This window comes from Oncorhynchus gorbuscha, linkage group LG01 (assembly GCF_021184085.1).
Source record: "Oncorhynchus gorbuscha isolate QuinsamMale2020 ecotype Even-year linkage group LG01, OgorEven_v1.0, whole genome shotgun sequence".
Taxonomy (NCBI): Eukaryota; Metazoa; Chordata; class Actinopteri; order Salmoniformes; family Salmonidae; genus Oncorhynchus; species Oncorhynchus gorbuscha.
In genome coordinates, this window is record NC_060173.1 from 42,724,863 (window position 1) to 42,749,711 (window position 24,849).

General features: G+C 42.2%; 2 protein-coding genes across 4 annotated transcripts; both read left to right on the forward strand.

Moving 5' to 3' along the window:
* Positions 1–3,459: 3,459 nt before the first annotated feature.
* On the forward strand, positions 3,460–12,111 carry ccdc135 (coiled-coil domain containing 135). Of its 3 annotated transcripts, XM_046353492.1 has the most exons (19): positions 3,460–3,591; positions 4,346–4,491; positions 4,728–4,902; positions 5,063–5,188; positions 5,305–5,499; positions 5,676–5,834; positions 5,944–6,162; positions 6,293–6,415; positions 6,603–6,675; positions 7,206–7,334; positions 7,569–7,697; positions 7,903–8,132; positions 8,306–8,521; positions 8,682–8,792; positions 8,927–9,037; positions 9,122–9,316; positions 9,739–9,878; positions 10,029–10,121; positions 10,498–12,111. In XM_046353492.1, exons 2-18 carry the CDS (start codon positions 4,346–4,348, stop codon positions 10,111–10,113), a joined length of 2,562 nt encoding a protein of 853 aa, XP_046209448.1. In that variant the 5' UTR covers positions 3,460–3,591; the 3' UTR covers positions 10,114–10,121; positions 10,498–12,111. The 3 variants fall into 3 exon arrangements, with proteins under 3 accessions (XP_046209448.1, XP_046209429.1, XP_046209438.1); XM_046353473.1 differs by lacking the exon at positions 10,498–12,111 and having other exon boundaries at positions 10,029–10,242; XM_046353482.1 differs by lacking the exon at positions 10,498–12,111 and having other exon boundaries at positions 3,521–3,591; positions 4,336–4,491; positions 10,029–10,242.
* Positions 12,112–12,472: 361 nt separating this feature from the next.
* Positions 12,473–24,849, forward strand: LOC124038073 (SUMO-activating enzyme subunit 2-like). The gene is made up of 17 exons (XM_046353505.1): positions 12,473–12,678; positions 14,287–14,370; positions 14,727–14,797; positions 14,929–14,993; positions 15,775–15,875; positions 16,047–16,168; positions 16,348–16,415; positions 16,561–16,682; positions 16,838–16,937; positions 17,119–17,267; positions 17,442–17,535; positions 17,703–17,815; positions 19,939–20,094; positions 20,552–20,648; positions 22,988–23,093; positions 23,173–23,309; positions 23,522–24,849. Exons 1-17 carry the CDS (start codon positions 12,532–12,534, stop codon positions 23,719–23,721), a joined length of 1,932 nt encoding a protein of 643 aa, XP_046209461.1. The 5' UTR covers positions 12,473–12,531; the 3' UTR covers positions 23,722–24,849.

Here is a 24,849-nt window from a genome sequence, read left to right on the forward strand (position 1 = left end):
GGCTAAATGTAAAAGGGTCCGCTGTAACAGGCCTAAAATATATTCACAGTACATGATCCTTGGTTGGCTGAGGGCCAGTGGAACGTTATTTTTGGGAGGACATTCAAGTAATCAATATGTTGCTAACTAGCAACAAGATAGCCTAAGGTTTAGACTTCAGAGTTCTTATCTAGCTAATGATTAGCCTAATAGGGTAAATGCAGATGGGAAACCCTCAAGCCTATTTATTTCTAACCACGATGCTAAATCAATTGACAATGAGTATTGTTAAATAGCCCACCTGCCTGGTAATATGGAACAATATGTTAATGGCCTCATTTCTGGCTGGGAAATTACATTTTAGATGTCAGCATCATTTTTTATTTTTTATTCATTTTGGTAAAAAATTGTACCCCCCAGAAAAAAATGTAGTAAGGCTATGCCCTTTCTTCTGGTTTGGTTACTTATTATTTTACTTTTAAAAATTGTTGGCTAATTTTTTTTGTTACATGTACATTCTACACACATTTTTACATACATTGCACTTTTTTCACAGTAGTTCCATAGCAAGAATAGAGCTATTTAATGTACATTACATCTGGATAGATAGTACTTAAACACATTGGGTAACTTGTGGGAAATCGCCACCCTCTTAAGGGAAATGTCTAATTTCTGACAGAAAAAAAGCAACATTTGGTAAGATTTAAAGTGCATTCGGAATGTATTCAGAGCCCTCGACTTTTTCCAAATTTTGTTACGTTACAGCCTTATTCTAAAATTTATGAAATACTTTTTTCCCTCATCAATCTACACACAATGCCCCATCATTCAGACCCTGTTTCTATTGATCATCCTTGAGATGTTTCTGCAACTTGATTGGAGTCCACCAGTGGTACACTCAATTGGTTGGACATTATTTGGAAAGGCACACACCTGTCTATATAAGGTTCCACAGTTGACAGAGCATGTCAGAGCAAAAACCAAGCCACGAGGTTGAAGAAATTGTTTGTAGAGCTCTGAGATAGGATCGTTTCAAGGCACAGATCTGGGGAAAGGTACCAAAAAATGTCTGCAGCATTGAAGTTCCCCAAGAACACAGTGGCCTCCATCATTTTTAAATGGAAGAAGTTTGGAACAACCAAGACTCTCATTAGAGCTGGCCGCCCAGCCAAACTGAGCAAACGGGGGAGAAGGGCCTTCATCAGGGAGGTGACCAAGAACCCGATGGTCACTCTGACAGAGCTCCAGTGTTCCTCTTTGGAGATGGGGCAACCTTCCAGAAGGACAACCATCTCTGCAGCACTCCACCAATTAGGCCTTTTGTTAGAGTGGCCAGACGGAACCACTCTTCAGTAAAAGGTACGTCAGTCCGTTTGGAGTTTGCCAAAAGGCACCTAAAGGACTCTCAGACCATGAGAAATAGGATTCTCTGGTCTGACGAAACCAAGATTAAACTCTTTGGCCTGAATGCCAAGCACCATGTTTTGTGGGAAACCTGGCACCATCCCTACGGTAAAGCATGGTGGTGGCAGCATCATGCTGTGGGGATGTTTTTCAGCGGCAGGGACTGGGAGATTAGTCAGGATCGAGGGAAAGATGAACGGAACAAAGTACTGAGAAGATCCTTGATGAACCTAATCCAGAGGGCTCAGGACCTCAGACTGGGGCGAAGGTTTACCTTTCAACAGGACAACACAGGAGTGGCTTTGGGACAAGTCTTAATGTCCTTGAGTGGCCCAGCAAGAGCCTGGACTTGAACCCAATCGAACATCTCTGGAGAGTCCTGAAAATAGCTGTGCAGTGACGCTCCCCACCCAACCTGACAGAGCTTGAAGGATCTGCAGAGAAGAATGGGATGAACTCCACAAACACAGGTGCGCCAAGCTTGAAGCCTCAAGGCTGTAATCGCTGCCAAAGGTGTGTCACGTCTACTCCTGCTCCTCCCCTCCGGTGTTCGAGGTCGCAGGTTTACTAACCACCCGTCCTGGCATTCATCATTACGCGCACCTGTGCTTCATCATTAGGCACACCTGAACTCCATCACTTCACTGATTACCTCCCCTATATCTGTCACTCCCTTAGTTCCATTCCCCAGGCAGGATTGACTCTGTGTTTCATGTCTGTACGCTTCTCATGTGTCTTGTTTAGTTTCATGTTCCGTTTATTATTAAACTCACCACCTGTACTTGGTTCCGACTCCCAGCGTCTATGTTACAAGATGCTTCAACAAAGTACTGGGTTAAATGGACTGAATACTTATGTAAATATAATATTTCCGTTTAAAAAAAAAAATACATTTTCAAACATTTCTAGAAATCTGTTTTTGCATTGACATTATGGGGTATTGTGTGTAGATTGATGCGGGGAAAAACAGTTTGATACATTTTAGAATAAGGCTGTAAGAGGCAGTTTGGAACTCGTGAGTGTTACAACTTAGGACAGATGATTCTTTTTTTTTTACTCCCCACGTGCTTCAGCACTTGTTCTGTGAGCTTGTGTGGCCTACCACTTCGTGGCTGTGCCATTGTTGCTCCTAGACGTTTCCACTTCACAATAACAGCACTTACAGTTGACCGGAGAAGCTCTAGCAGGGCAGACATTTGACAAACTGACTTGTTGGAAAGGTGGCATCCTATGACAGTGCCACATTGAAAGTAACTGAGCTCTTCAGCATGGCTGTGTGCTCGATTGTATACACCTGTTAGCAACGGGTGTGGCTAAAAATAGCCAGATTCACTAATTTGAAGGGGTGTCCATATACTTTTGTATATATAGTGTAACATTTTATAATATTTTTTAAACATTTTTTAAAAACATTTTATAATAATTCATTAAAAAAATACGTTTTAAATCAAGCGTTGTTTTGCGTATCTGCAAAACATGAGCAGCACCTGTTGAATGTGACCGGTGTCAGAAGGTAAACATTGGCAACAAAAATGTTTTATTAAATTGTTGCCAGCAGCACAGTTACAGTCACACATTTTTGTATCTAAACTTTATTTAACTAGGCAAGTCAATTAAGAACAAATTCGTATGTACAATGACAGCCTACCAAGAGGCAAAAGGCCTCCTGCGGGGACAGGGGATTGGGATTAATTTCCGAGCCAACTAGGTGAAAAATCTGTCATTGCCCTCCTGTAAATCGCTCTAGATCAATGAACGTAGGTATAAATAGACATTTATAAACCATATAACTGATAGGCTATATTTTTCTATTTATGATGATTTTTATTAATTTGTTTACCCAATTTTGGTATATAATAAAGAGTAGACAAACATTTCCTACCTTCTCCCTTTCCACTTTTCTCCTCCATTTTTGCAGTAGTCTAATGCTTAAATCAGTTGGTTTAATTTTGGATAGAGCACACATTTCCATATATTTTTGTTAGCTGCACATGTGACATAACTCCACATTTCCTATTAATAATATCATTAACAAATATAATTAATTAAATGTTTGGCTACTTTATTTAATCGACCGGGAATTACATCTCTAGCTGCGCGAAATTGTGGGTAGGAATCCAGAATTGAATTTGTCAAACAATTTCCGTTACTATGGAGATAGACGGCAAACGACAGGCAGACGACAACAAACATCTTGTCTAATCCAAGGTAACCGACATAAAGAAACGTTTGTCGTTCTCAATAAACTGTTTAATCTTGTAATAGTTGCTATGTACAATATTTCTACATAGAAGTTTGGAAATGTGTTATTCTCTGGATTGCGGATGTCTGTTACCTGTTTGGTAGCTAACGTTAAACGCTGCTAGTTTTCCAAGCTAGCTCCCGTTAGCTCACATGGATGTTGACGTCAACTAAGCGTCAAAATAGGGTGCGTTCGTAAATTGCCTCCAGTGTGTCAGAGTCCGCTCTGGGCCGTTCGTAAATATTGAGCGTTTTCAGATTGTCCGTTCATAAATTTCCCCAGTGTGTCAGAGTGTGCTCTGGGCCGTTCGTGAAATGCCTCCAGTGTGTCAGAGTCCGCTCTGGGCCGTTCGTATATTCAGAGCGTTTCGCTCTCGGAGCGCACACCGGACCGAGGAGTAGGGTTGATCCGAGCGTTCATAACTCCCTGACGTTTTATTTGTAATGTTATCTAGAGCGTTAGTGACTGTAACTGCTGCTAGCAACAATTTAATTAATTGTTTTTGCCAACCTTTACGGACACCTGTCATATTCAACGGCCGTTGTATGCTCGTAAATTCATCAGTTATTCTGCGCCCCGGCACACTCAAACGAGTGCTCTGAAATCGGATTAGATAGCCAAAATTAATTTACGAACGCACCCATAAATAAACCACTATATTAGTTATGAGAAAATGTGAATGTTAGTTATTGATATGCCTAAATAAATAGCTGTTTCTAGATGGAGGTATTGCCTAAAGTGGAGTCTGACAAAGAGGTTGCCATTGATGAAGCTGAAGAGTATCGACAGGACGAGGTTAACGAGGATCTGCTTAAACTAGAGGAGACCCTCTGCAACATACAAATAACCCCAACACCGTGTTCCCTGTGAGGTTACTTTTGTTACACTTTTAGTCATGTTTAACTAGGGCACATGGTTATTGATTCATATGGCTTTCTACCAAAAAAGTATAAACATACAGGATGTTTATGTTCATTGTCATGATTACTTGCACAATGACGTAGAGTGCTCTCGCATACATACATAATCTTATTGTATTCACATCCCTACTACATGCTTAGACAGCTGCATCAACACTCATGCTCAAATCCAATCCTAACAGGCCAGAACGGGCTCAGGAGGTTGACCTGTCCCAATACCCAACCTCTTATAAAGAAAACTCACCACAGGAAAAGCTGCTGCTTGCCATCGCCGACAACTTCTGCTGCCAGTATGCACACCTTTACCCTGACCGAAAACCCCTTCTGCTGAGCCCACTCAATGAGTGTGGAGTCCAGGTAAACTCCACAGCATTCACAATTACACTCACCTTTGACTTTGTTTTCTCTGTGACATGTTTGTTGTGCACACTGACACCCATGCTTCCTATGTTCCTCCAACATCCCATCTTTGAATGGGCATTTTTGTCACTCTTTATCTTTCTAACGGCCAAAATAGAAATTTGTCAGTACAACCTTGAGGCCCACCTTGCTCTCATACCCGGAGCTGTACAGCTGGGAGGGATGTGCGAGCTTTGTGTCAGAGTTCTTGTCTTTAGAGCCACTGGATCCTCCCATTGACCCGGTAAGGGAGAGAGACATCTTTCCGCTTGTCCTAAAAATGATATAATACTAATAGAAGATTTGGTGCATTTACTTTTGTATATAAGAGACGCAAGGAGTAATGTTCTTTATCTCTAGCCAAGACACCTCTACTCTCCAACCTGGTTGATGCAGACTCAGCGAGGCTCCTGCTTTGATTTCTCTACTCTGCTGTGTAGCCTGTTGTTGGGTGCAGGCTACAATGCTTACTGTGTTAGTGGATACGCTGTGAAGGAAATGTGTCTCCTCAACCAGTCCCTCCAGGAATGCCCCCTACTGGTTACACATGTTAAGGTGAGTGACCGATAGCAACCTGGCTACATGGCCTGTACATTGCCCTCCAGTACCACTGAACTGGTATATCTGCTTTCATTTCATGTTCAAATTACAGTATGTAATTTCACTGCATCCATCCCTTATAGCACAATTGCATCACTTTTGTGGTTTTCCTGCGGGTTTGTGTGTTTCAGGGAAAGGCTACTGAGCAGAAGCGGCAGGTGAAGAAGTACTCAGTGAAACCACCACGGGACCTTCGCAGTGGCTTTGAGCAGCGTCAGGAGGAACGCAGACAGGCTGATGCACAGGCTATCCTCCTGAAGAAACAGCAGGAGGCAGAGAGACTTCAAGAGGTATGGAGGCAACTCCAGAAACACTGAGAAACAAATGAATTGTCAATGTATTGTCCTTTTTTGAGCACAGTGTATATGTTTGTGACTGTCCCTCTGTTATGTGCCTAAGGAGCGAGAGCGCCTACCCCCAGATCCCCTGTTGGGCCTGCGGGTCCACTGCTGGGTTCTCATTCTGTCTGGCAACCGGGAGGTTCCAGAGAACTTCTTCATTAACCCACTCACAGGGAAGAGTTTATCCACCACCAACAAATGCTTCCTGGGCATAGAGAGCATCTGGAACCATCAGAACTACTGGGTCAACATGCAGGACTGCCGGTTCGGCTGTGCGGTTAGTAATGCCCTCTTGTCTGTGACAATGTGATTTGTACTGTATGCATGTACTACATGTATTATATCTTGCTCACATAGTTAGTGACAAGGTGTTATTGAAATTGGGGAATGACTGGATGTTTTTGCAGGAGATGAATTTCGACCTGGGGGATGCGGTGAAGTGGGAGTATCTGCTCTATGGCACAACTGGCCAATCTCTGCTTCTCATCCCTGACATGAAAAAACAGCAGGAGGCAGAGGATGATGAAGAGGTGCAATCCCAATCTCGCACTCCCTCGCTCACTCTCTTGCTCAACTCTGCTCTGGTGCACTTTACCCTTGATTCTGCACACCCTCTATGGCATTGACCGTGTGGGAATAAATAGTGAAGTTCATGCATGGGTGTATATTTGTGCTATGATTCACTATGAGCATGTGTACTCTGTTGTTTTTCTGAAGGAAGAAGTGGATGAGCCCAAGGTGTTTGAAATGCCTCCATCCTGGGTGAATCAAATCAACATCTCACAACAAGGTAAGTCATTCATTGCTTTATTTTAATTTAATTTTTTGATCCGTTATTTTACCAGATAAATTGACTGAGAAGACGTTCTCATTTACAGCAACGACCTGGGGAATAGTTACAGGGGAGAGGAGGGTGATTAATGAGCCATTTGTAAACTGGGGATTATTAGGTGACCGTGATAGTTTGAGGGCCAGATTGGGAATTTTAGCCAGGACACCCATACTCTTACTATAAATGCCATGGGATCTTTAATGACCTCCGAGAGTCAGGACACCCGTTTAACGTCCCATCCGAAAGACAGCACCCTACACAGGGCAGTGTCCCCAATCACTGCCCTCGGGCATTGGGATATTTTTTTAGACCAGAGGAAAGAGTGCCACCTACTGGCCCTCCGCTTTACTCAGCCTCATAATCTTACATAACTAACTGGACCTTCTGGCATGGATTAACCAGCCTAACCCAGTCTCATGTCTCCTATCCTTATCAAATGTTACATGCTCCATCTGTCTGGCCTGAGTGACCTTTGTGACTTTGTCCAGACATGGAGACACGCTGCCCTGGGGGCATGAAAGTTATCCAGTATCGGAAGGCCAAGCTGGAAAAGTTTGCACCCTACCTCCTCCCGGATGGTCTTGTGACACGCTTGACCTCATACTCAGACCTCGACTGTGAGTTGCATATTATTGACATATTGAGTCATGGTGCTGTGATTTCCTAATATGTGTTACAGTAAAAGTCCTAAATGTGGACTGATAAAGCCAGCACACTGATAAATGATCAGCAATAATGTCTTCTCTCTCTGGTATCTGAACTCTGACTTGAGTCTGTCTCTGATTAATCTATCTCCTACCTCAGACACTGACTCCCGTTCCCTCCTGTCCCCCTCTGGTGAGTTTCTGTAGGTACCCAGCCCAGCACTGTGAAGGAGTGGTACCAACACAGGCATGACCACCTAGAGGAACGGGAACTGAAGAAGACTAGCAATGTCACTATTGAGCATTTCAGACCTGGACGGAGCTACGCTTTAAAATGTAACTGTTAGAAAATTGGACCAAGTGGAAAAACAGTAACTGTAACTTGAACCCACTCCCATAAGGGCTACATGACTCTGCCATAATCATGACATAACAGCTAGTGTCAGCTTATGACCGTGTTACAACATCAGATAATGTATCTAAACATAAAGATAAAAGTGACAAGAGTGCATACATGACAAATGTGTGTTTTGCTGTCAAGCCCACAGGTATATTACTATGACTCCGGAGACGGAGCGTCAGATGGACTTCTACAGCCATGCCCGAGCAGACGGGCTGGCCAGACGGGTCGAGATGCCCTTTGAGATGACAGAGACCTTTGAGGATCGGCCAGACTTTATGTACCATCGTCATGTCGTTTTTGGCAAACGTATCAAAGTGTTTGGCCCCAGTAATACTGAGGCACCTGACCAGGGGCAACGCCCTTTACAGGTAATACTGCTTACATTACATGATAATAATTGGTTGCACTACCATTCAAACATAACTCAATTTGGGTAAACTTAACACCACCATAATGTGTCATACACATGTCTGCATCACTGGAAAATATATGGTTAAACATTTGAACATCTTTGACGATATCTCCGATGGTCTATGAGAAGAAGGTGGTGGAACGATTCAATCGAGACCGGTCCAAGCCAGCCGGGGAGGATGTAGCAGAGCGTATCTTTCTAGTGTCTGAGGACAGGATCCAAGTGACATACCACCGGGAGGACGACCGGATTATTCCTGCTTGGAGAAACTTCATAAAGCCCAGAGATTCAGGCGATTCCCAGAACCCACACTCCTTCACCCCTCAAATGGCCTCCACTTTCCAGGTCAGACATCACCAGGGACAATAAACAGTACCTAAACAACAACCAATTCACATTCATTTACAACTGGCGCCACCATTAATTTGAGGTAACATATTCTTCTGTTAATTGGTTTGAATGAACTAGGGTGTTTTTCCAATTGTTTTTATGTATGCGCTTTCAGGTAGATCCATTTGAGAAGCCCAGTAAGAATCTCTTTCTGTATGAAATGCTAGTCCATATGATGAAGGAGGAGGAGCGCGTTGCTCTCAGAGTCAAGGAGTCTGAAAAAGAGGTATGTATGTGTTGTGTGGGTATTCTGGCATGAATTGATATAACTTTTCCAGTATCTCTTAAAATTAGAGAATTCGAAAAGTAATGCAAGGTATGTAGTTGGTAGTGATAATATGCATTTGTATTTTTGCTTAGGTGAGGGCGATACTGGGTGTTAGGGAACAAGAAGAGAGCAGTATTGAGCTCCACATCTCCATCTACAACACGGCGAGAAATGAGAGAGCACGCTGCCACCGAGAGGCATTGGTGAGCATCACACTCTCTTATCATAGAAGACTGACTGACCCTCAGGAACCTCCTTAACCTAATTCCTCTCAACCTTATGTTCAGGAGCGGACGGCCAAAGAGGAGCGTCTCCGACAGGAGGAGAAGGAGCTGGACTTCTTAGCACCTCTTCTGGCCCAGCTGGGTGACCCAGAGAACCTGACCAGACAGGCTGCTCTACAGCTGAGGAATGACTGCCTGGCTGACCTGAAGCAGCGGCTCATTGATAAGGCCAACCTCATACAGGCTCGTTTTGAGAGGGTATGTCAAAGCACAGGATAAGTGGAATCAAAAGAACAAACAGTTTTGTGAATATCTGTACAGTAATGTTAAAATAAACTAAACAAGCAAAGGTTCAAGGTTTGGGAATACTCCTGGTTGAAAAATAATGGTTTAATCTTTTTATTTATTTATTTATTTATTACCTTTATTTAACCAGGCAAGTCAGTTAAGAACACATTCTTATTTTCAATGACGGCCTGGGAACAGTGGGTTAACTGCATGTTCAGGGGCAGAACGACAGATTTGTACCTTGTCAGCTCGGGGGTTTGAACTCGCAGCCTTCCGGTTACTAGTCCAACGCTCTAACCACTAGGTTACCCTGCCGCCCCAATCTTGATGGGTATCTCTATATTTTGTAATGTTTCTCTATTCATGTATTGTAATGCATACTGTATGTTTAGGAGACCCAGGAGCTTCAGCAGAAACAGCAGTGGTACCAGAAGAACCAGCTCACTATGACCAAGGAGGATGAAGATGAATACCTTGCCTACTGCTCTGATGCCATGTTCAGGATCCATATTCTCAAACTGCGTCTGAGCAGGTAAGCACTGAAAAGTTTCCGTTTCAAAGCATTGATTCACGATCGGTATTGAAATTAGTTCACATGACTGGGCTTTAGTATAGACGTTTACATACTTCAATAGTTATTTTGTTAGATTATTTGTGAAGGATGACTTGGGTTGTGTTTCAGGCATAAGGACAAAGCCCCCCAGAAATACCTGGCTCTGGATGAAAGACTGAGACGAGACCCCAGACTGGCCAATCACTTGTGGTGATAAACATGGTCACGTACAGCTCCCTAATCACATCCTTCCCCCACTCCATAATCTGACACTCCTCAATTTCTCTGTTTTGATTAGGTATACCACCACTCAAAGCAATAAACTAATTTTATATTCGTTATATTCTGGCTCTTAATCATTTTCATCATGACTATTCGTTTGAGCTTGACAACGCGATTGACTGGATGTTTTTGTTCATCTGGATTGAGTTCATTTACCATGGCTCTATCTTGAACATTTAAAAAAAAAATGGTATCCAACAATATCTTCCCACCCACATAGTGAAAAAGCCAACCAAGGCTGTTTTGGTCATGGTTTTGATGTGAACTTGTGAACTGTACTATCGGAGAAGTAAACTAAACCTCACCTCTCCAGCAGGCGGCACTAGTTGGATCACGCTGTGTGCTTTTGGCAGAACACCCCCTATTGGAGTGAGGAGGTGGTGCCTGCTACCAGCTATCTTGTATCAACAACAGAGAGGAAGAAGAAGAGCGAGGCCCGACAGGTGGCGTCTTTTTGTTGTTTCGCCCACAAAGCAAGGACTTTTTTGAATGGAGTTCAATGAGTGTCAAATTTCAGTCTACAACAAAAATGTATGGCTTATTTGCTATGTGAGATTTATTTGATCGAATAGAAGTTTCGTAATGTTTAAGTTGTTACGGGTGTACTGATATAAGTAGGACACGTGACATCCCGGTAACTTTGAGAAAAGAACACTATATTTTGAGATGGCTATGCATATTCATGACATGATGCTAGTAGCATAGCATCTCTTTCCATTGAATACAGGTGGTTGACGTCAACAACACTTATCGAATATTCAAAACATAATTTGAATAATGAAATGTATCCACCAATCCAAAGAAAAGATAGGCGGGAGCTATTCAGCCACCCGGGACGCTTTATGGACAACGACTCCCATTGTTAGGGTTGAGAGACATGTACCTTGTCAGTATAGTCATAATCTTTGGTCACTGCTACTCTCTCAAGGGTTTAGGTTCCTGGGGGTCTGGTTTGACATGAATGACATGGGTGGAGCATATTAACAGAGAAGTTGTCAAAGGAAAGAAAATATTGAATGTGATGGGTTGCTTGTCAGGAATGGAGTGGGGGACAGATAGAATGGCGTTGAAAATGATATACATAGCGGTATTAAGGTCATCAATGGATTATGGAAGTATAGCATATGTATCAGCAGCTCAGACATCTTTAAAAAAGCTAGATGTTTTCAGGCCCAAGCCCTAAGAATATGTTGTGGAGCACTAAGGACCTCCGGTGGCAGCAATGCAGGTAGAGATGCCGTTAAATATAAAAAGAGAACAGCTAGCCATGACATTGGGTAAATCTACATGGAAATAAGGTTACACATCCTACAAAAAAAAGGTGCTCCTTGAGTGCTGGGAACATGAACAAAATCTGAATACAAGCTTTGGGTGGATAGTGGATGGTGAGAGAGATGGGGTGGTTTTGGAGGGAGTTTAGCCCCTCTGTGGTTCTTTCTGCTATCCCACCTTGGTTTTTCCCTCAACCAGTGATAGATCTAGGTTTGCTTGAGAGGGTAAGAGATGTTGAAGAAGGAGTAGATTCAGTTGTAAGTGAACATTTAAGAGCAAAATACTATACATTCTTGAATATATTCACAGATTAATCTAGTGACCCTAAAACAGGGAGGACAGGAACAGCTTTTAGTGTTCCTGAGTTTAAGGTGGCAGTGACAAAAAGAGCAACAAATAATTTATCTGTTTACACAATGGAGTTGTTGGCCGTAATGTTGGCTGCAGAGTGGGTGGAGGAGGTGAGGCCAGACAGGGTAGTCATCTGCTCTGTCTCCTGTGCTACACTGATTCAAGTGTAAATTCAAGTGTGTCTCAAAGCAGACAGGATGTATTGTTTGAGGTTTTGCAGTGTTTGAATAGGGTGGAGTAAGTAAGCATTTCACGGTAAGGTCTTATACACCTGTTGTATTTGGAGCATGTGACAAATACAATTTAATTTGAAACAGATGGAGGTATTTGTGATGTTCCTCTGGGTACCAGCTCATGTGGGAGAAAAGTGGATATTATTGCTAAGCAGGCTCTTAAACATCCGAATGTTGAGATGGAATTGTCAATCAGTAAAGCAGAAGCCAATGGATTAATAAGAACACTGCTTAAAAATAAGTGGCACGAGTTGTGGAATAGGGAGAGTAAGGGAAGACACCTGTATAAGATCCAGGAAAAGGTGGGGGCAGGGAGATCCTCAGGCCGATATTGGATAGGATTTAGAGTAGACCTTCACTGTCTCTGGTCCACACTCCTGTCCAGTTGGTGGCGGTAATGTACCCTAAAGTTGGTTGCCAACCGCCATATAAAATCCACAAAAGAAGAAGCTACTATCTCGTCCTCTACAGTTTCTGTCTTGAAGCGGTCAACAATGGTAACGTTACAACTAGTGGGGTCTCTCCGAAAAGAGCTCGCTGACTCCTTATCCGCTTGCCGGGTGCTGGTGGTCGGAGCTGGAGGAATTGGCTGTGAGCTCTTGAAAAATGTTGTTCTCACCGGTTTCAAAAATATAGAAGTGGTAAGTCGTGCAGGGGGCTGACACTTGCCAGGGTGATATAAAGGGCCTAGCTGGCTAAATTTAGCTAATCTGAAAATAATTATATTCGAACATGTCTATATTTAAGTGGTGACGTTCTCTTTTAGATATAGTCATGAATGAACATAACTACATAGTTAACAGTTGTCACTTCATCTAAATTGCGCGCCATGTTCTGACTTTGTGGTCTGTAATGTTAGACAATACTAAGGAGTCTCATCTTTCCCGGTGTTGTGCCGAAAATCTCCCCTTCGTGTTCTTCATTGCGATTTGCTGGCTAGTTGAGATTTCTGCTCTTCAATCCGTTGTCAGTTTAGCCTAAAGTTCAATGTTCTTAGTAGTAGAAAGCATTTTTGTCTGCTGTTTTCGGTTTGGTTATTTGTTTCAATATGTCAAACCCCCCTCGGCGCCCGGTTCGGCCCCGGTAAAATAACCACCCATGTCGCCCGTACCTAAATTCAGTCAGGAGTGGCGGAGTGCCCTCGGGGCGTTCCTAAATTCAGAGCGTTACGCTCTCTTATTCTTGCAGTTCAAGAAATAGAGTTAAGAAAATATTTACTAAATAAAGTAAAAAAAAAAAAAAAAAAAACAACACAATAAAATGACAAATAACGAGGCTATATGCAAGGGGTACCATACCGAGTCTAGGTGCTGGAGTACAGGTTATTTGAGTTCATTTGCACATTTAGGTAGGGGTAAAGTTACTATGCATTTAGCAGCAGCGTAAAAACAGCCTTTTAATGAATTCTTAAGCAATCTTATAGCTTGGGGGTAGAAGCTGTTAAGGAGCCTTTTGGACCGTGACTTGGCGCTCCAGTACAGCTTTCCGTGCAGTAGCAGAGAGAACAGTCTACGATTTGGGTGACTGGAGTCTGACAATTTTGTAATTTTCTTCCTCTGTAAAAAATGGTCAGAGTGAAGTGTTCTCTCAATTGTGCCTGGAAGCAGTTGTCTAGCTAGCTAACTCGAGACAGTTAGCTTGGGTGCTTGACTAGTGAGGCCAGAACACCCAGATCAACCCTCTCAGAAGAGAGCGCTCTGATGTCTGAGTAGGGCGTCAGAGAGTATTTTACGAATGCACCTTTAGAGCCAGTGCGAGATGTGGGTCTGAAAATGTACCTCAATGCAGGGATGGAATATACCACTGCACTCCAAATGTTATCTTTATCGACACTGCTCCATCGAAGATTGAGATACTGTTGCTTTTTCCTGGAAAACTGCCCTTTTCTTCCTCATACTAGCTGGCAGTAGCCACAACGGCCATTATGGAATGGCATGTCGTGTTGAACAACAAATGAGCTGATTGGCCTACACTGCCATTCCAAAATGTGTAGCTCAGTGTAAATGAGCTTAGCTGCAGGTTTGGTCAGTCATTGATCTTGCTTTGTACTCTACCCCTTAGGTGTTTTATAATGTGCATTTCTGTTAGGTAGCTAGTTAAATTGCTGCTTGTATAGCACATTCTTTCATACATTCACACTTTTAGTGAACCTGACAAAAATGTACATTTTTTTTGTTGTTGCAGCTATTAGTAATTGTCTTGTTAACTTGGATTTGGATTTTAATTGGCTGTATCTGTGTTCCTTATAGATTGATCTGGACATTATTGATGTGAGCAACCTGAACAGACAGTTCCTGTTCCAGAAGAAACATGTGGGAAAGTCCAAGGCTCAGGTAGGGGACCCAATGTTTCTTTTCATAAACATGCATCACTGCTTGATCCTTTTGGTCCATTCTCACTTTTGCTGTAGGCTATGTAGCTATACAACCAAAATACTATGTCAGGGGTAGGCAACTAGATTCAACTGCAGGCTGAAAAAAAGAGAAAAAATCCCCCCCAGAGCAGATAGTCACGAGCAGATTTCCTAAATCAAAATAGTTTTATGCTGAACAACTGGTGATTTCTAGGCTTTTTGACCCAAAGCTATGTTTATTTTATTTATTATATTTTTTTAAATTTTGTTACTTAAACTCTTGGGGGCTGCCTGTTTCCAACCCCTGCTATAAATAAACTTGTGGCTGTCTTGCAGGTGGCCAAAGAGAGTGTGCTGCAATTCTGTCCTACTGCCAATATCACGGCCTACCATGACAGCATCATGAAGTAAGTCAACTAGCTACTGTAGTTATGTGCATGATTGTTCATTGTGCATATGATATTATATTGTGTGTGTTTGTCACCATGAGTTGCCGATGGGAAAACTGAGATGTCCTTGGTCTGTTTGTCCTTCCCAGTCCAGATTACAATGTGGAATTCTTCAGGAACTTCATGCTTGTAATGAATGCCTTGGACAATCGAGGTATAGTGGAATCTCAATGCCTTCCTAATGAAACCCTCAATACTGATCCCTAGTCAATTTGCCTGTTTGTAGAGTATATTTGTTATCTTTTCCCAATTATTATGGTCCTTGTCTTACCGCCAATGTTCCCTCTAAGCTGCGTGCAGTAGCCCGAGACTGCTGTTCAGCTCCCGTGGACTGCCACACAGAAGAAATATAAGCCCATGGAGAGAAGCACAAGATTGAACTTCACACACCTTTCTAGAGTTTTCCCTGTTAACACTCAACGTTTCCCATTACTCTGGCAATTGTGATTGAATCAACGCAATATTAGCCCCTTTCAATGCAACATACTGAAACAAAACAAACTATACAAGACTAAGTATCCAAGAGATTTTGTTGTATGCAGAACGCATCGGAGTAGGATTCTATTGAATTGACACGCACTACTCAAACCGTACTCTACACAGACTGGTGCGGCATAACCAATCAGAGCTGCAGTAGGCCTATATGCAAATGGATCAATGCGATATATGGATCTGTGGCATTTACTTTGAACTGAACTATGTTGACAGCATGAGCGGTCCTGAGTAGATGCGCTTGTTTTGAGATCAAATCAAGAGCTGCATGTAGCCACGTTTGCACATTTTGTTAATATTTTTTGCTAGTGAGTTATCAGCCCAGTTATAGATCATTTGTAGTCAGCAATAGGTGAGTGATTTCTTCCTACAAGAGCATAAAACATGTTTTTAAAAACATTTTGTGGAACATTGCTGCCAACTGAATCTTTTCTTCCTTGCAGCGGCTCGTAACCATGTGAACCGGATGTGTCTTGCAGCTGACATTCCCCTTATTGAGAGTGGCACAGCTGGCTACCTTGGGCAGGTGACTGTTATTAAGAAGGTAAGAAACAGATTAAAAACACTCTAAGGATGAGTTTAACAATTTGATTGTGAATCACATGTGTGTAGTTGTCAACCACAACCTGTGAGTACCATTCATCCAATTGTTAATGTTGAGCACCAATGTAACACATAACAGCCACCTCCCTCTTCTTGTTTTTATACACTACAGGGTCTTACTGAGTGCTATGAGTGCCAGCCTAAACCCACACAGAAAACATTCCCTGGCTGCACCATTCGCAACACCCCATCTGAGCCCATACATTGCATTGTGTGGGCCAAGTACCTTTTCAAGTAAGTTTAGTAAAGGTGCTTGTATCTCTCTCGTAGTAAACAATTGCGAAGTTGATTATTTTTTCATTTTACCCAATAGGGGGTTAATGATGGGATTCCTGGCGTAGATCTGTTATTGCGATCAGGTTTGTTGAGTTGTCGTCCATGGTATTGACAATCCAGTTATATCTCCACCTCAGCCAGCTTTTTGGAGAAGAAGATGCAGATCAAGAGGTGTCCCCTGACACAGCTGACCCAGAGCTTTCATGTGAGTATAACAAAACACTTGAACATTCTCCAACTGCCACTCTCCCTGGTCTCTACTCTCCCTGGTCTCCATGAGACTGAGTCGTGTGTACTCTGGGCTTCATTGGGATAATATATGCCATTGGATATTTGTTGCCTATTCCCAGGGAACCCTGCAGACACTGAAGCCCGAGCCACAGCATCTGACAAGGATGGAGACATCAAACGTGTTTCCACTAGGGACTGGGCACGTTCCACTGGCTACGACCCAGTCAAACTCTTCAACAAGGTACTGTAGGCTTAAGGGTGAGCAAGCATTTACTAGAGGACTGCTTGAATGTGGCCCCATGTCTTGTTGTCAAGCAGCTTATTACCCTAAGCTATGGGTATTAAAATGTATAGAAATAGCTACTAGTCCAGGACTATATTTGTGTGGTCCTCCAGCTTTTTAAAGATGACATCTACTACCTCCTGACCATGGACAAGCTGTGGAAGAAGAGGAAAGCCCCACTGCCTCTGGATTGGCCTGAGCATCAGAAACTTAGTAAGATATTAGCATCCTATATTATATTGCTCCAATTTGAATTCGATTTTTATTTTTCAAAGAAATTGAATTAGAAAATCTTCTAATACAAATTGAATTTGAATATTTTCTGATTCATTTTCTGGTCTTGTTATAGAAGCTTTGAGGTTTAGGTTTGTGATTCTCTCTGGTTGTGTGATAGCGTGTCCCCAGGGGGTGACTGGGACAGGATTGAAGGACCAGCAGGTGTTGGGTGTGGCAGGCTACTGCCAGCTCTTCTCCCGCAGCGTGGAAACCCTGCACTCCATGCTGGCTGACAAAGGGGATGGAGCAGAGCTTGTGTGGGACAAGGTGAGGACACACAGGGAATGGATTTGGATGGGTAACTGTGCAGGGTCTAAACTGGAACACAATATATTATGAAGGTACAACAGAACGGTGAAGATGATGCGCTCATAGTTTAAGCTTAAAGTTGCATTGCAAGTTCTTTGGCAGTCCATTTGATTGTCTTCCTCTTGTTGCTAGGACGACCCTCCAGCGATGGACTTTGTGACAGCAGCTGCCAACCTGCGCATGTATATTTTCAGCATGAATATGAAGAGCCGTTTTGACATCAAGTGTGGGTGTTTTTAGTGAATGCTGTCTAGCATTTGTAAAAACAAAAAAACAAATGTATGTGTTATTTTGATTTATTATAAATAAGTGATTTTACTTTTGATTTTAAAAAATTGCAATGTCTGTTTCCTAGTAAGCTGTTTTGACGTGTTGTAAAATTGTTCCTTGCAGCCATGGCAGGGAACATCATCCCAGCGATTGCCACGACCAATGCAGTCATTGCTGGCCTCATAGTGCTGGAGGCACTGAAGATTCTTTCAGGAGATGTGGAGCAGTGTCGCACGGTGAGAAATCAGGAGTGATCTGCTAAGGGTGGTTCTAAGCCTTCAAACATTTTGTCATATTAACTAGGAACCAAACAGGACGAACCTGAACTTGTCCAATACAAACTCTTGTTTTCGTTGCATACCATTTTCCATTTGGATCTAACCGCTTCCGTTGCTAAACGTTTTGCTATGGTGTGCAACTAATGAATACACCCCAGGGGAAGTTTGACAGTAGGAATGGGGAACTATTTTCAAAACTCATATAATTTTAAGTACACAACACAGCATTTATTTCAAAATATATTTGGTGAAGGAACGTTTTTGTTGTAGCCCTCTTACCTGCCTGTCATTTTGTATCATTCCCTGTAATAGTTGCCGTGTAACTGGGGGGGGCCCTAAAGTCAAGGGCGTGGCAGGCCAGTCAACTTCTTCCACACCGATGTCGTGAAACCATTTCTGTATGAACCTCGCTTTGTACACGGGCAATTTCATGAAACAGGATAGGGCCTTCCCCAAACTGTTGCCACATAGTTGGAAGCACAGAATTGTCTAGAATGTAATTGAATGCAGTAGCGTTAAGATTTCCCTTCGCTGGAACTAAGGGGCCTAGCCCGAACCATGAAAAACAGCCCCAGACCATTATTCCTCCTCCACCAAACTTTACAGATGGCAATATGCATTCGGGCAGGTACCGTTCTCCTGACATCCACCAAACACAGAATCGTCTGTTGGACTGCCGGATGGCTGAGTGTGATCCACCACTCCCAGAGGATGCATTTCCACTGCTCCAGAGTCCAATGGTGGTGAACTTTACACCAATCCAGCCGACACTTGATATTGATCATTCCTCTTACTATTTTTATAATTTTTTAACTGCATTGTTTGAAAGAGATCGTAAGCAAGCATTTCACTGTAAATTCTACACCTGTTCTATTTGGCGCATGTGACCATAACATTTGAGTTATGTAGCATATAGGCATGGCCTATGCCAATGTGCACAAACAATGCCAGCAAGTTAATCTCTCTAAAGAGCCAGAAATAAATGTGATTTTTCTGGATCCTGCTTTGACATGCTGCACATAAAAATATCCATCATGCGTTCCCTGAACATGTTAGTTGAAATATCTAACTTTTGCCAGGTCTTACTTGGCACCGGGAAAAAGTAAGTCTAGAGCTCTCCTGCTTAGTTACATTGCTTCAACGTATAGCCATTTTTATACCTGTTTCACGGAATTAAGGAATTTATTAGACTTTTTGGTTGTAGGCTAATGTTATAGCATAATACCTCAGAGCGAGCTATTGAGTGTGTAGACTTTTGGTCCAGATCTACCCTAGCACACTGCTCAACAGGATGTTGTTAATCTGACTCCTATGTGGCCTAGCTCTCCAGATGGAGAGTAACTGCTGTATATTTGACTTTAACGCACTTTTTTCAGTGGTATCATTATGATATTGTGTCATTATACTTGGCTGGTTTTGGTATTGAACCCAAAATTCTGAACAATTAGTTTGTGATCTAGCTAATGAAAGGGCTCCCGAGTGGTGCAGTGGTCAAAGACACTGCATCTCAGTGCTAGAGGTGTCACTACAGACCCTGGTTTGATTCCCTGCTGTATCACAACCGGCTGTGATTGGGAGTCGCATAGGGCGGCACACAATTGACCCAGTGTCGTTAGGGTTTGGCCAGGGTAGGCCGTCATTGTAAATAAGAATTTGTTCTTAATTGACTTGCCTAGTTAAATAAAGGTTATAAAAATTATTAGCCCATCGGGGTAACTTAAACAAATGCAGATGGGCAACCCCATGCTTTACCCATCTATAACCTAGCCACTATGCTATATCAGTAAGCCTAAAATGGCACACCTGCCTGATAATATAAACTATAGCCTTCTGATGAAAGTCAGCCCAAAAACTTTTTGCCAATATGTGCTCATTTCTGGAGAGGAATATTGGTGTGTGGTGCGTGCAGACATCAAGTTGGTATTAATTTGCATTCCAAGTGCCATTAAAAATGTAGCGTCATTGAACCTGCAGATACCCTGTGGTTGTGAATAATTTAATGGAAATTTAGGGCTGTTTTAGTGTATAGCTAGTGTGATCTGAAACCTATTCAAATGTCCATTCCTGTATTGTCTTCCTAGATCTTCCTAAACAAGCATCCCAACCCCAGGAAAAAGTTGCTGGTTCCGTGTGCTTTGGATCCACCCAGTGCCAACTGTTATGTGTGCGCCAGCAAGCCAGAAGTCACAGTCAAACTGAATGTGCACAAAACTCTTGTGCTGGCCCTACAAGACAAGGTAATATATGGCTTTCTGGCTCCTTTTTCATGTAACCATGCTTAAAATCATACTGATAAAGCCAGACAAATGCACAGACTGATAGACATTTTTGACCAGGGAGGAAGAGATAAAGCCATGTAGATATTGACTAGTGGGTTGCATGTAAAATCTAAACAAAACAAATTTTGTTTCGTTGTTACAAACATGACAGAGTGAAATGTGATCAGCATATTTAACCTTTTTTTAATACTGTTATTTAACTAGGCAAGTCGGTTAAGAACAAATTCTTATTTTCAATGACTGCCTAGGAACAGTGGGTTAACTGCCTTGTTCAGGGGTAGAACAACATATTTTTACCTTGTCGACTTGGGGATTCGATCTTGCGACCTTTCTGTTACTAGTCCAACGCTCTAACCACTAGGCTACCTGCCACTCCATAACCATGTGTTCAGCTAAAGACTTGTTTCTTTGTTAGATATTAAAGGAGAAGTTTGGGATGGTGGCGCCAGATGTGCAGATCGAGGATGGGAAAGGGACAATCCTTATCTCCTCTGAGGAGGGTGAAACAGAAGGTATGAGACAATCACAGAACATTATCAGACTGTCCCAAAGGAGACTAGTAGAGGACTGCATATTGCACTCAACAGTTAGGGGTTTGCATTTGAAATATTTGTACTGTTCGAATAATATCATGACATTCTTTCGGATAGTCGAAATGCATGTTTTTTGTAAAACGGCTCTTGTTTGCTGCGTGACTCGGGAGAGCTGCAGCAGGGTGGGGGAAGGGCCGGTATATGTGAGATGGGATGGATAGACAGAGAGTGAAAGTAGCCATAGTCATGCTAGTTTGACAAACTTGCTGCTATAGGTTATCTATCATACCATCTGGTAGTGCCTGTTTTAACTACAGTGGCAAGAAAGTATGTGAACCCTTTACCTGGACTTCTGCATAAATTGGTCATAAAATTTGATCTGATCTTTATCTAAGTCACAACAATAGACACACAGTCTGCTTAAACTAACACCATATGTTTTCATGTCTTTATTGAACACACCGTGTAGACATTCACAGATCAGGGTGGGGAAAGTATGTGAACCCTTGGTTTTAATAACTGGTTGACCCTACTTTGGCAGCAATAACCTCAAGCAAATGTTTTCTGTAGTTGTGGCTCAGACCTGCACAACGGTCAGGAGGAATTTTTGACCAGTCCTCTTTACAAAACTGTTTCAGTTCAGCAAAATTCTTGGGATGTCTGGTGTGAAGCGCTCTCTTGAGGTCATGCCACAGCATCTCAATCGGGTTGAGGTCAGGACTCTGACTGTGCCACTCCAGAAGGCATATTTCCATCTGAAGCCATTCTGTCGTTGATTTACTTCTGTGTTTGGGTTGTTGTCCTGTTGCATCACCCAACTTCTGTTTAGCTTCAATTGGTGGACAGATAGCCTTCCATATTCTCCTGCGATATGTCTTGATAAACTTGGGAATTCATTTTTCTGTCAACGATAGCAAGGTGTCCAGGCCCTGAGGCAGCAAAGCAGCACCAAACCATGATGCTCCCTCCACCATACTTTACAGTTGGGATGTTGGTGTGCTGTGCCTTTTTTCTTCCACAGTGTTGTGTGTTACTGTGGACTGATGAACATCAAGGCTTTTAGAGATACTTTTGTGTAACCCTTTCCAGCTTTATGCAAGTCAGTGATTCTTAATTTTGAATCTTCTGAGATCTATTTTGTTCAAGACATGGTTCACATCATGCAATGCTTCATGTGAATAGCAAACTCATAATTTTGTGAGTTTTTACAGGGCAAGGCAGCTCTAACCAATATCTCCAATTTTTTTTAATTTTTTAATTTGACCTTTATTTAACCAGGCAAGTCAGTTAAGAACATATTCTTATTTATCTGGTCTCAATGATTGTACTCCAGGTTAGCTGACTCCTGATTCCAATGAGCTTTTAGAGGTTATTAGCCTAGGGGTTCACATACTTTTTCCAACACTGAATGTTTAAATGATCTATTCAGTATAGACAAGAAAAATACAATGATTTGTGTGATTTAGTTTAAGCAGACTGTTTGTTGTGATTTTGATGAAGATCAGATCGAATTTTGTTACCAATTTATGCAGAAATCCAGATAATACCAAAGCGTTCACATACATTTTCTTGACACTGTATGTCAAATCGACAAAGTAGCTAGCTAGCAAGGCTAATTGAGGCACTCTCCGAACTGCTTACCCCTCCAAGAGGGAGGCAAGCTTACATGAGAGATGAGATTCTTAGCTCTACTCCCTTAAAGCATTAACACAATCAAGAACCGATTCTTACCAGTTTTCACAGCCTACATGTGTCTTACAATAGGTGAGTGATATGATCTTTAGAGCCTAAACAGACTGAACAACGAGACAGGTTAAATAGTATTTTTTTTTAAAGCCTTGAAACAATTGAGACATGGATTGTGTATGTGTGCCATTCAGAGGGTGAATGGGCAAGACAAAATATAAGTGCCTTTTGAACAGGGTATGGTAGTAGGTGCAAGCCCAGGCGCACTGGTTTGTGTCAAATGCAACACTGCTGGGTTTTTCAAGCTCAATAGTTTCCCGTGTGTATTAAGAATGGTCAACCACCCAAAGGACATCCAGCCAACTTGACACAACTGTGGGAATATTGGGTGTCAACATGCCAGCATCCCTGTGGAAAGTTTTCCACACCTTGTAGAGAGTTACTGCAGCAGACCACCAGGTTGCACTTCTTCTATCAGCTAAAAACAGTGGGCACACGATCACCAACATGAATAATCTTGCAAATAATCCGACACTAACTGTTGGGATATTTGATTAACTGTGCCCACCCCTAAACAGTATACTCTCATCATCAGTATACAAATATTTTCATGCACCATTCTCTTCTCATAGCAAACAACTGCAAGTTCCTGTCTGACTTTGCGATTCGAAATGGCAGCCGTCTGCAAGTGGATGACTTTCTGCAGGATTACACACTCCTGGTTAATGTGATTCACTGGTAAGAGAAGGATGTATTTCTATGTGTGCTGTATTCGCCTTTGTATTTCCCTAATGTAAATGTATTTCTGCTGAAAAAGTGAAAACTTGGAGAAGGATGTGGAATTTGAGGTGGTGGGTGATGCACCTGACAAGGCCCCAACCAGGTCACAAGAAGAGGGAAAGAACATTGCCAATGGCAACAAAGTATCTTCAGAACCGTCCACCTCTTCCGAAGGTGAGCAAAACTGACATTGTCTACAGAAATTAACTATTTTAGACTACATCTGATAATTCAAATCCTGGTCATAAGTAATCAGTCCGGTCCTTAAACAATTTGTTTATAGTGCTTAGAATGAGGCAATGTTTGTTCTGTAGTTGAATGTAAACTCTAAAGGGGTACAGGTAAATCTGACTTTGTTTTCCTCTTGCTTTCCTTTCACCTCTTAGCTCCTGCTGAACAGAATGACATTCTGCTAGTTGATTCAGACGAGGAGGCGCCATCCTCCAGCACTATTGCTGTCAGCATGGAGTCAGGAGGCCACAAGAGGAAGCTCCATGATGCTGAGACAGGCGAGGCCTCAGCTAAGCGCCAACACCTGAGTCAACCCTCAGCTGATGATGATAATGACATCATTGCGCTGGACTAGCATGTCTCAACACCCCCCCCCCCCGTTAGAGGGAGGAAACTATTTTCATGCGCCATTCCTCTTACCAAACATTTGTAAATAATAATGTACAAAACTTACATTTTCTGGTTATTTGGAGTCAACAGTACTGTTTACAGTGGAAATTTTGATACATTGCATCTATTTGTGATAAATTATTTACGTTTAAAAAAAAAATGTATTTGTTTTGTCACAAGTCGGGTGTGTATTTTTTGGGGAGATTGAAAGAAACATTTTAAAAGGTGCTACAGCTAGAATTTCTCCTCTATGTGGAAGCAGGTGAATTGCAACTGCAATAGGCATTCAAAGCAAATCTCCCCCTCCCATTCATCCCATTTCCCTGTAGAATTAGTAATGTGCTAGGCTAGTTGAGGTAGGCTAGTTGAGGACAAGTTCTCATTTACAACTGCAACCTGGCCAAGATAAAGCAAAGCAGTTTGACACAACAGTTACACATGGAATCAACAAACATACAAGTCTATACACAGTGTGTGCAAATAAGGGAGGTAAGGCAATAAATGGGCCATGGTGGCGAAGTACTTACAATATAGCAATTAAACACTGGAGTGATAGATGTGCAAGTAGAGATACTGGGGTACAAAGGAGCAAGATAAATAAATACAGTTTGGGGATGAGGTAGTTGGCTGGGCTATTTACAGGTGCAGTGATCTGTGAGCTCGTGGGGGAGATAAGAGTCTTCAACTTCATTTCCCCCCCCCCCTTTTTTCCTTCAGTTATATTAAAATATATATATATTTTTGCATGGTACAATGCTTCCCAACACTTCTGTTTTCTCACAAACTGAAATTGAGCGAACCATGTAGAATTTTTGCAACTAGGAAAAGTGATTTCTAACATTGGCCAATTGACCCATCCTAGATAACACAGCCACAAAGTCAAATTAGCTTACCCATTCTGACAACCGATACTGCTCTGGTAGGAGAAATCAATAGGTGAATATCACTGCCAATCACAACACTGGCAAGTAATACTGTGAACCACTATTACTGCAGATACAGTTAGTCGGAAGTTTACATACACTTAGGTTGGAGTCATTAACTTGTTTTTCACCCACTCCACAAATTTGTTATTAATAAAATGTAGTTTTGG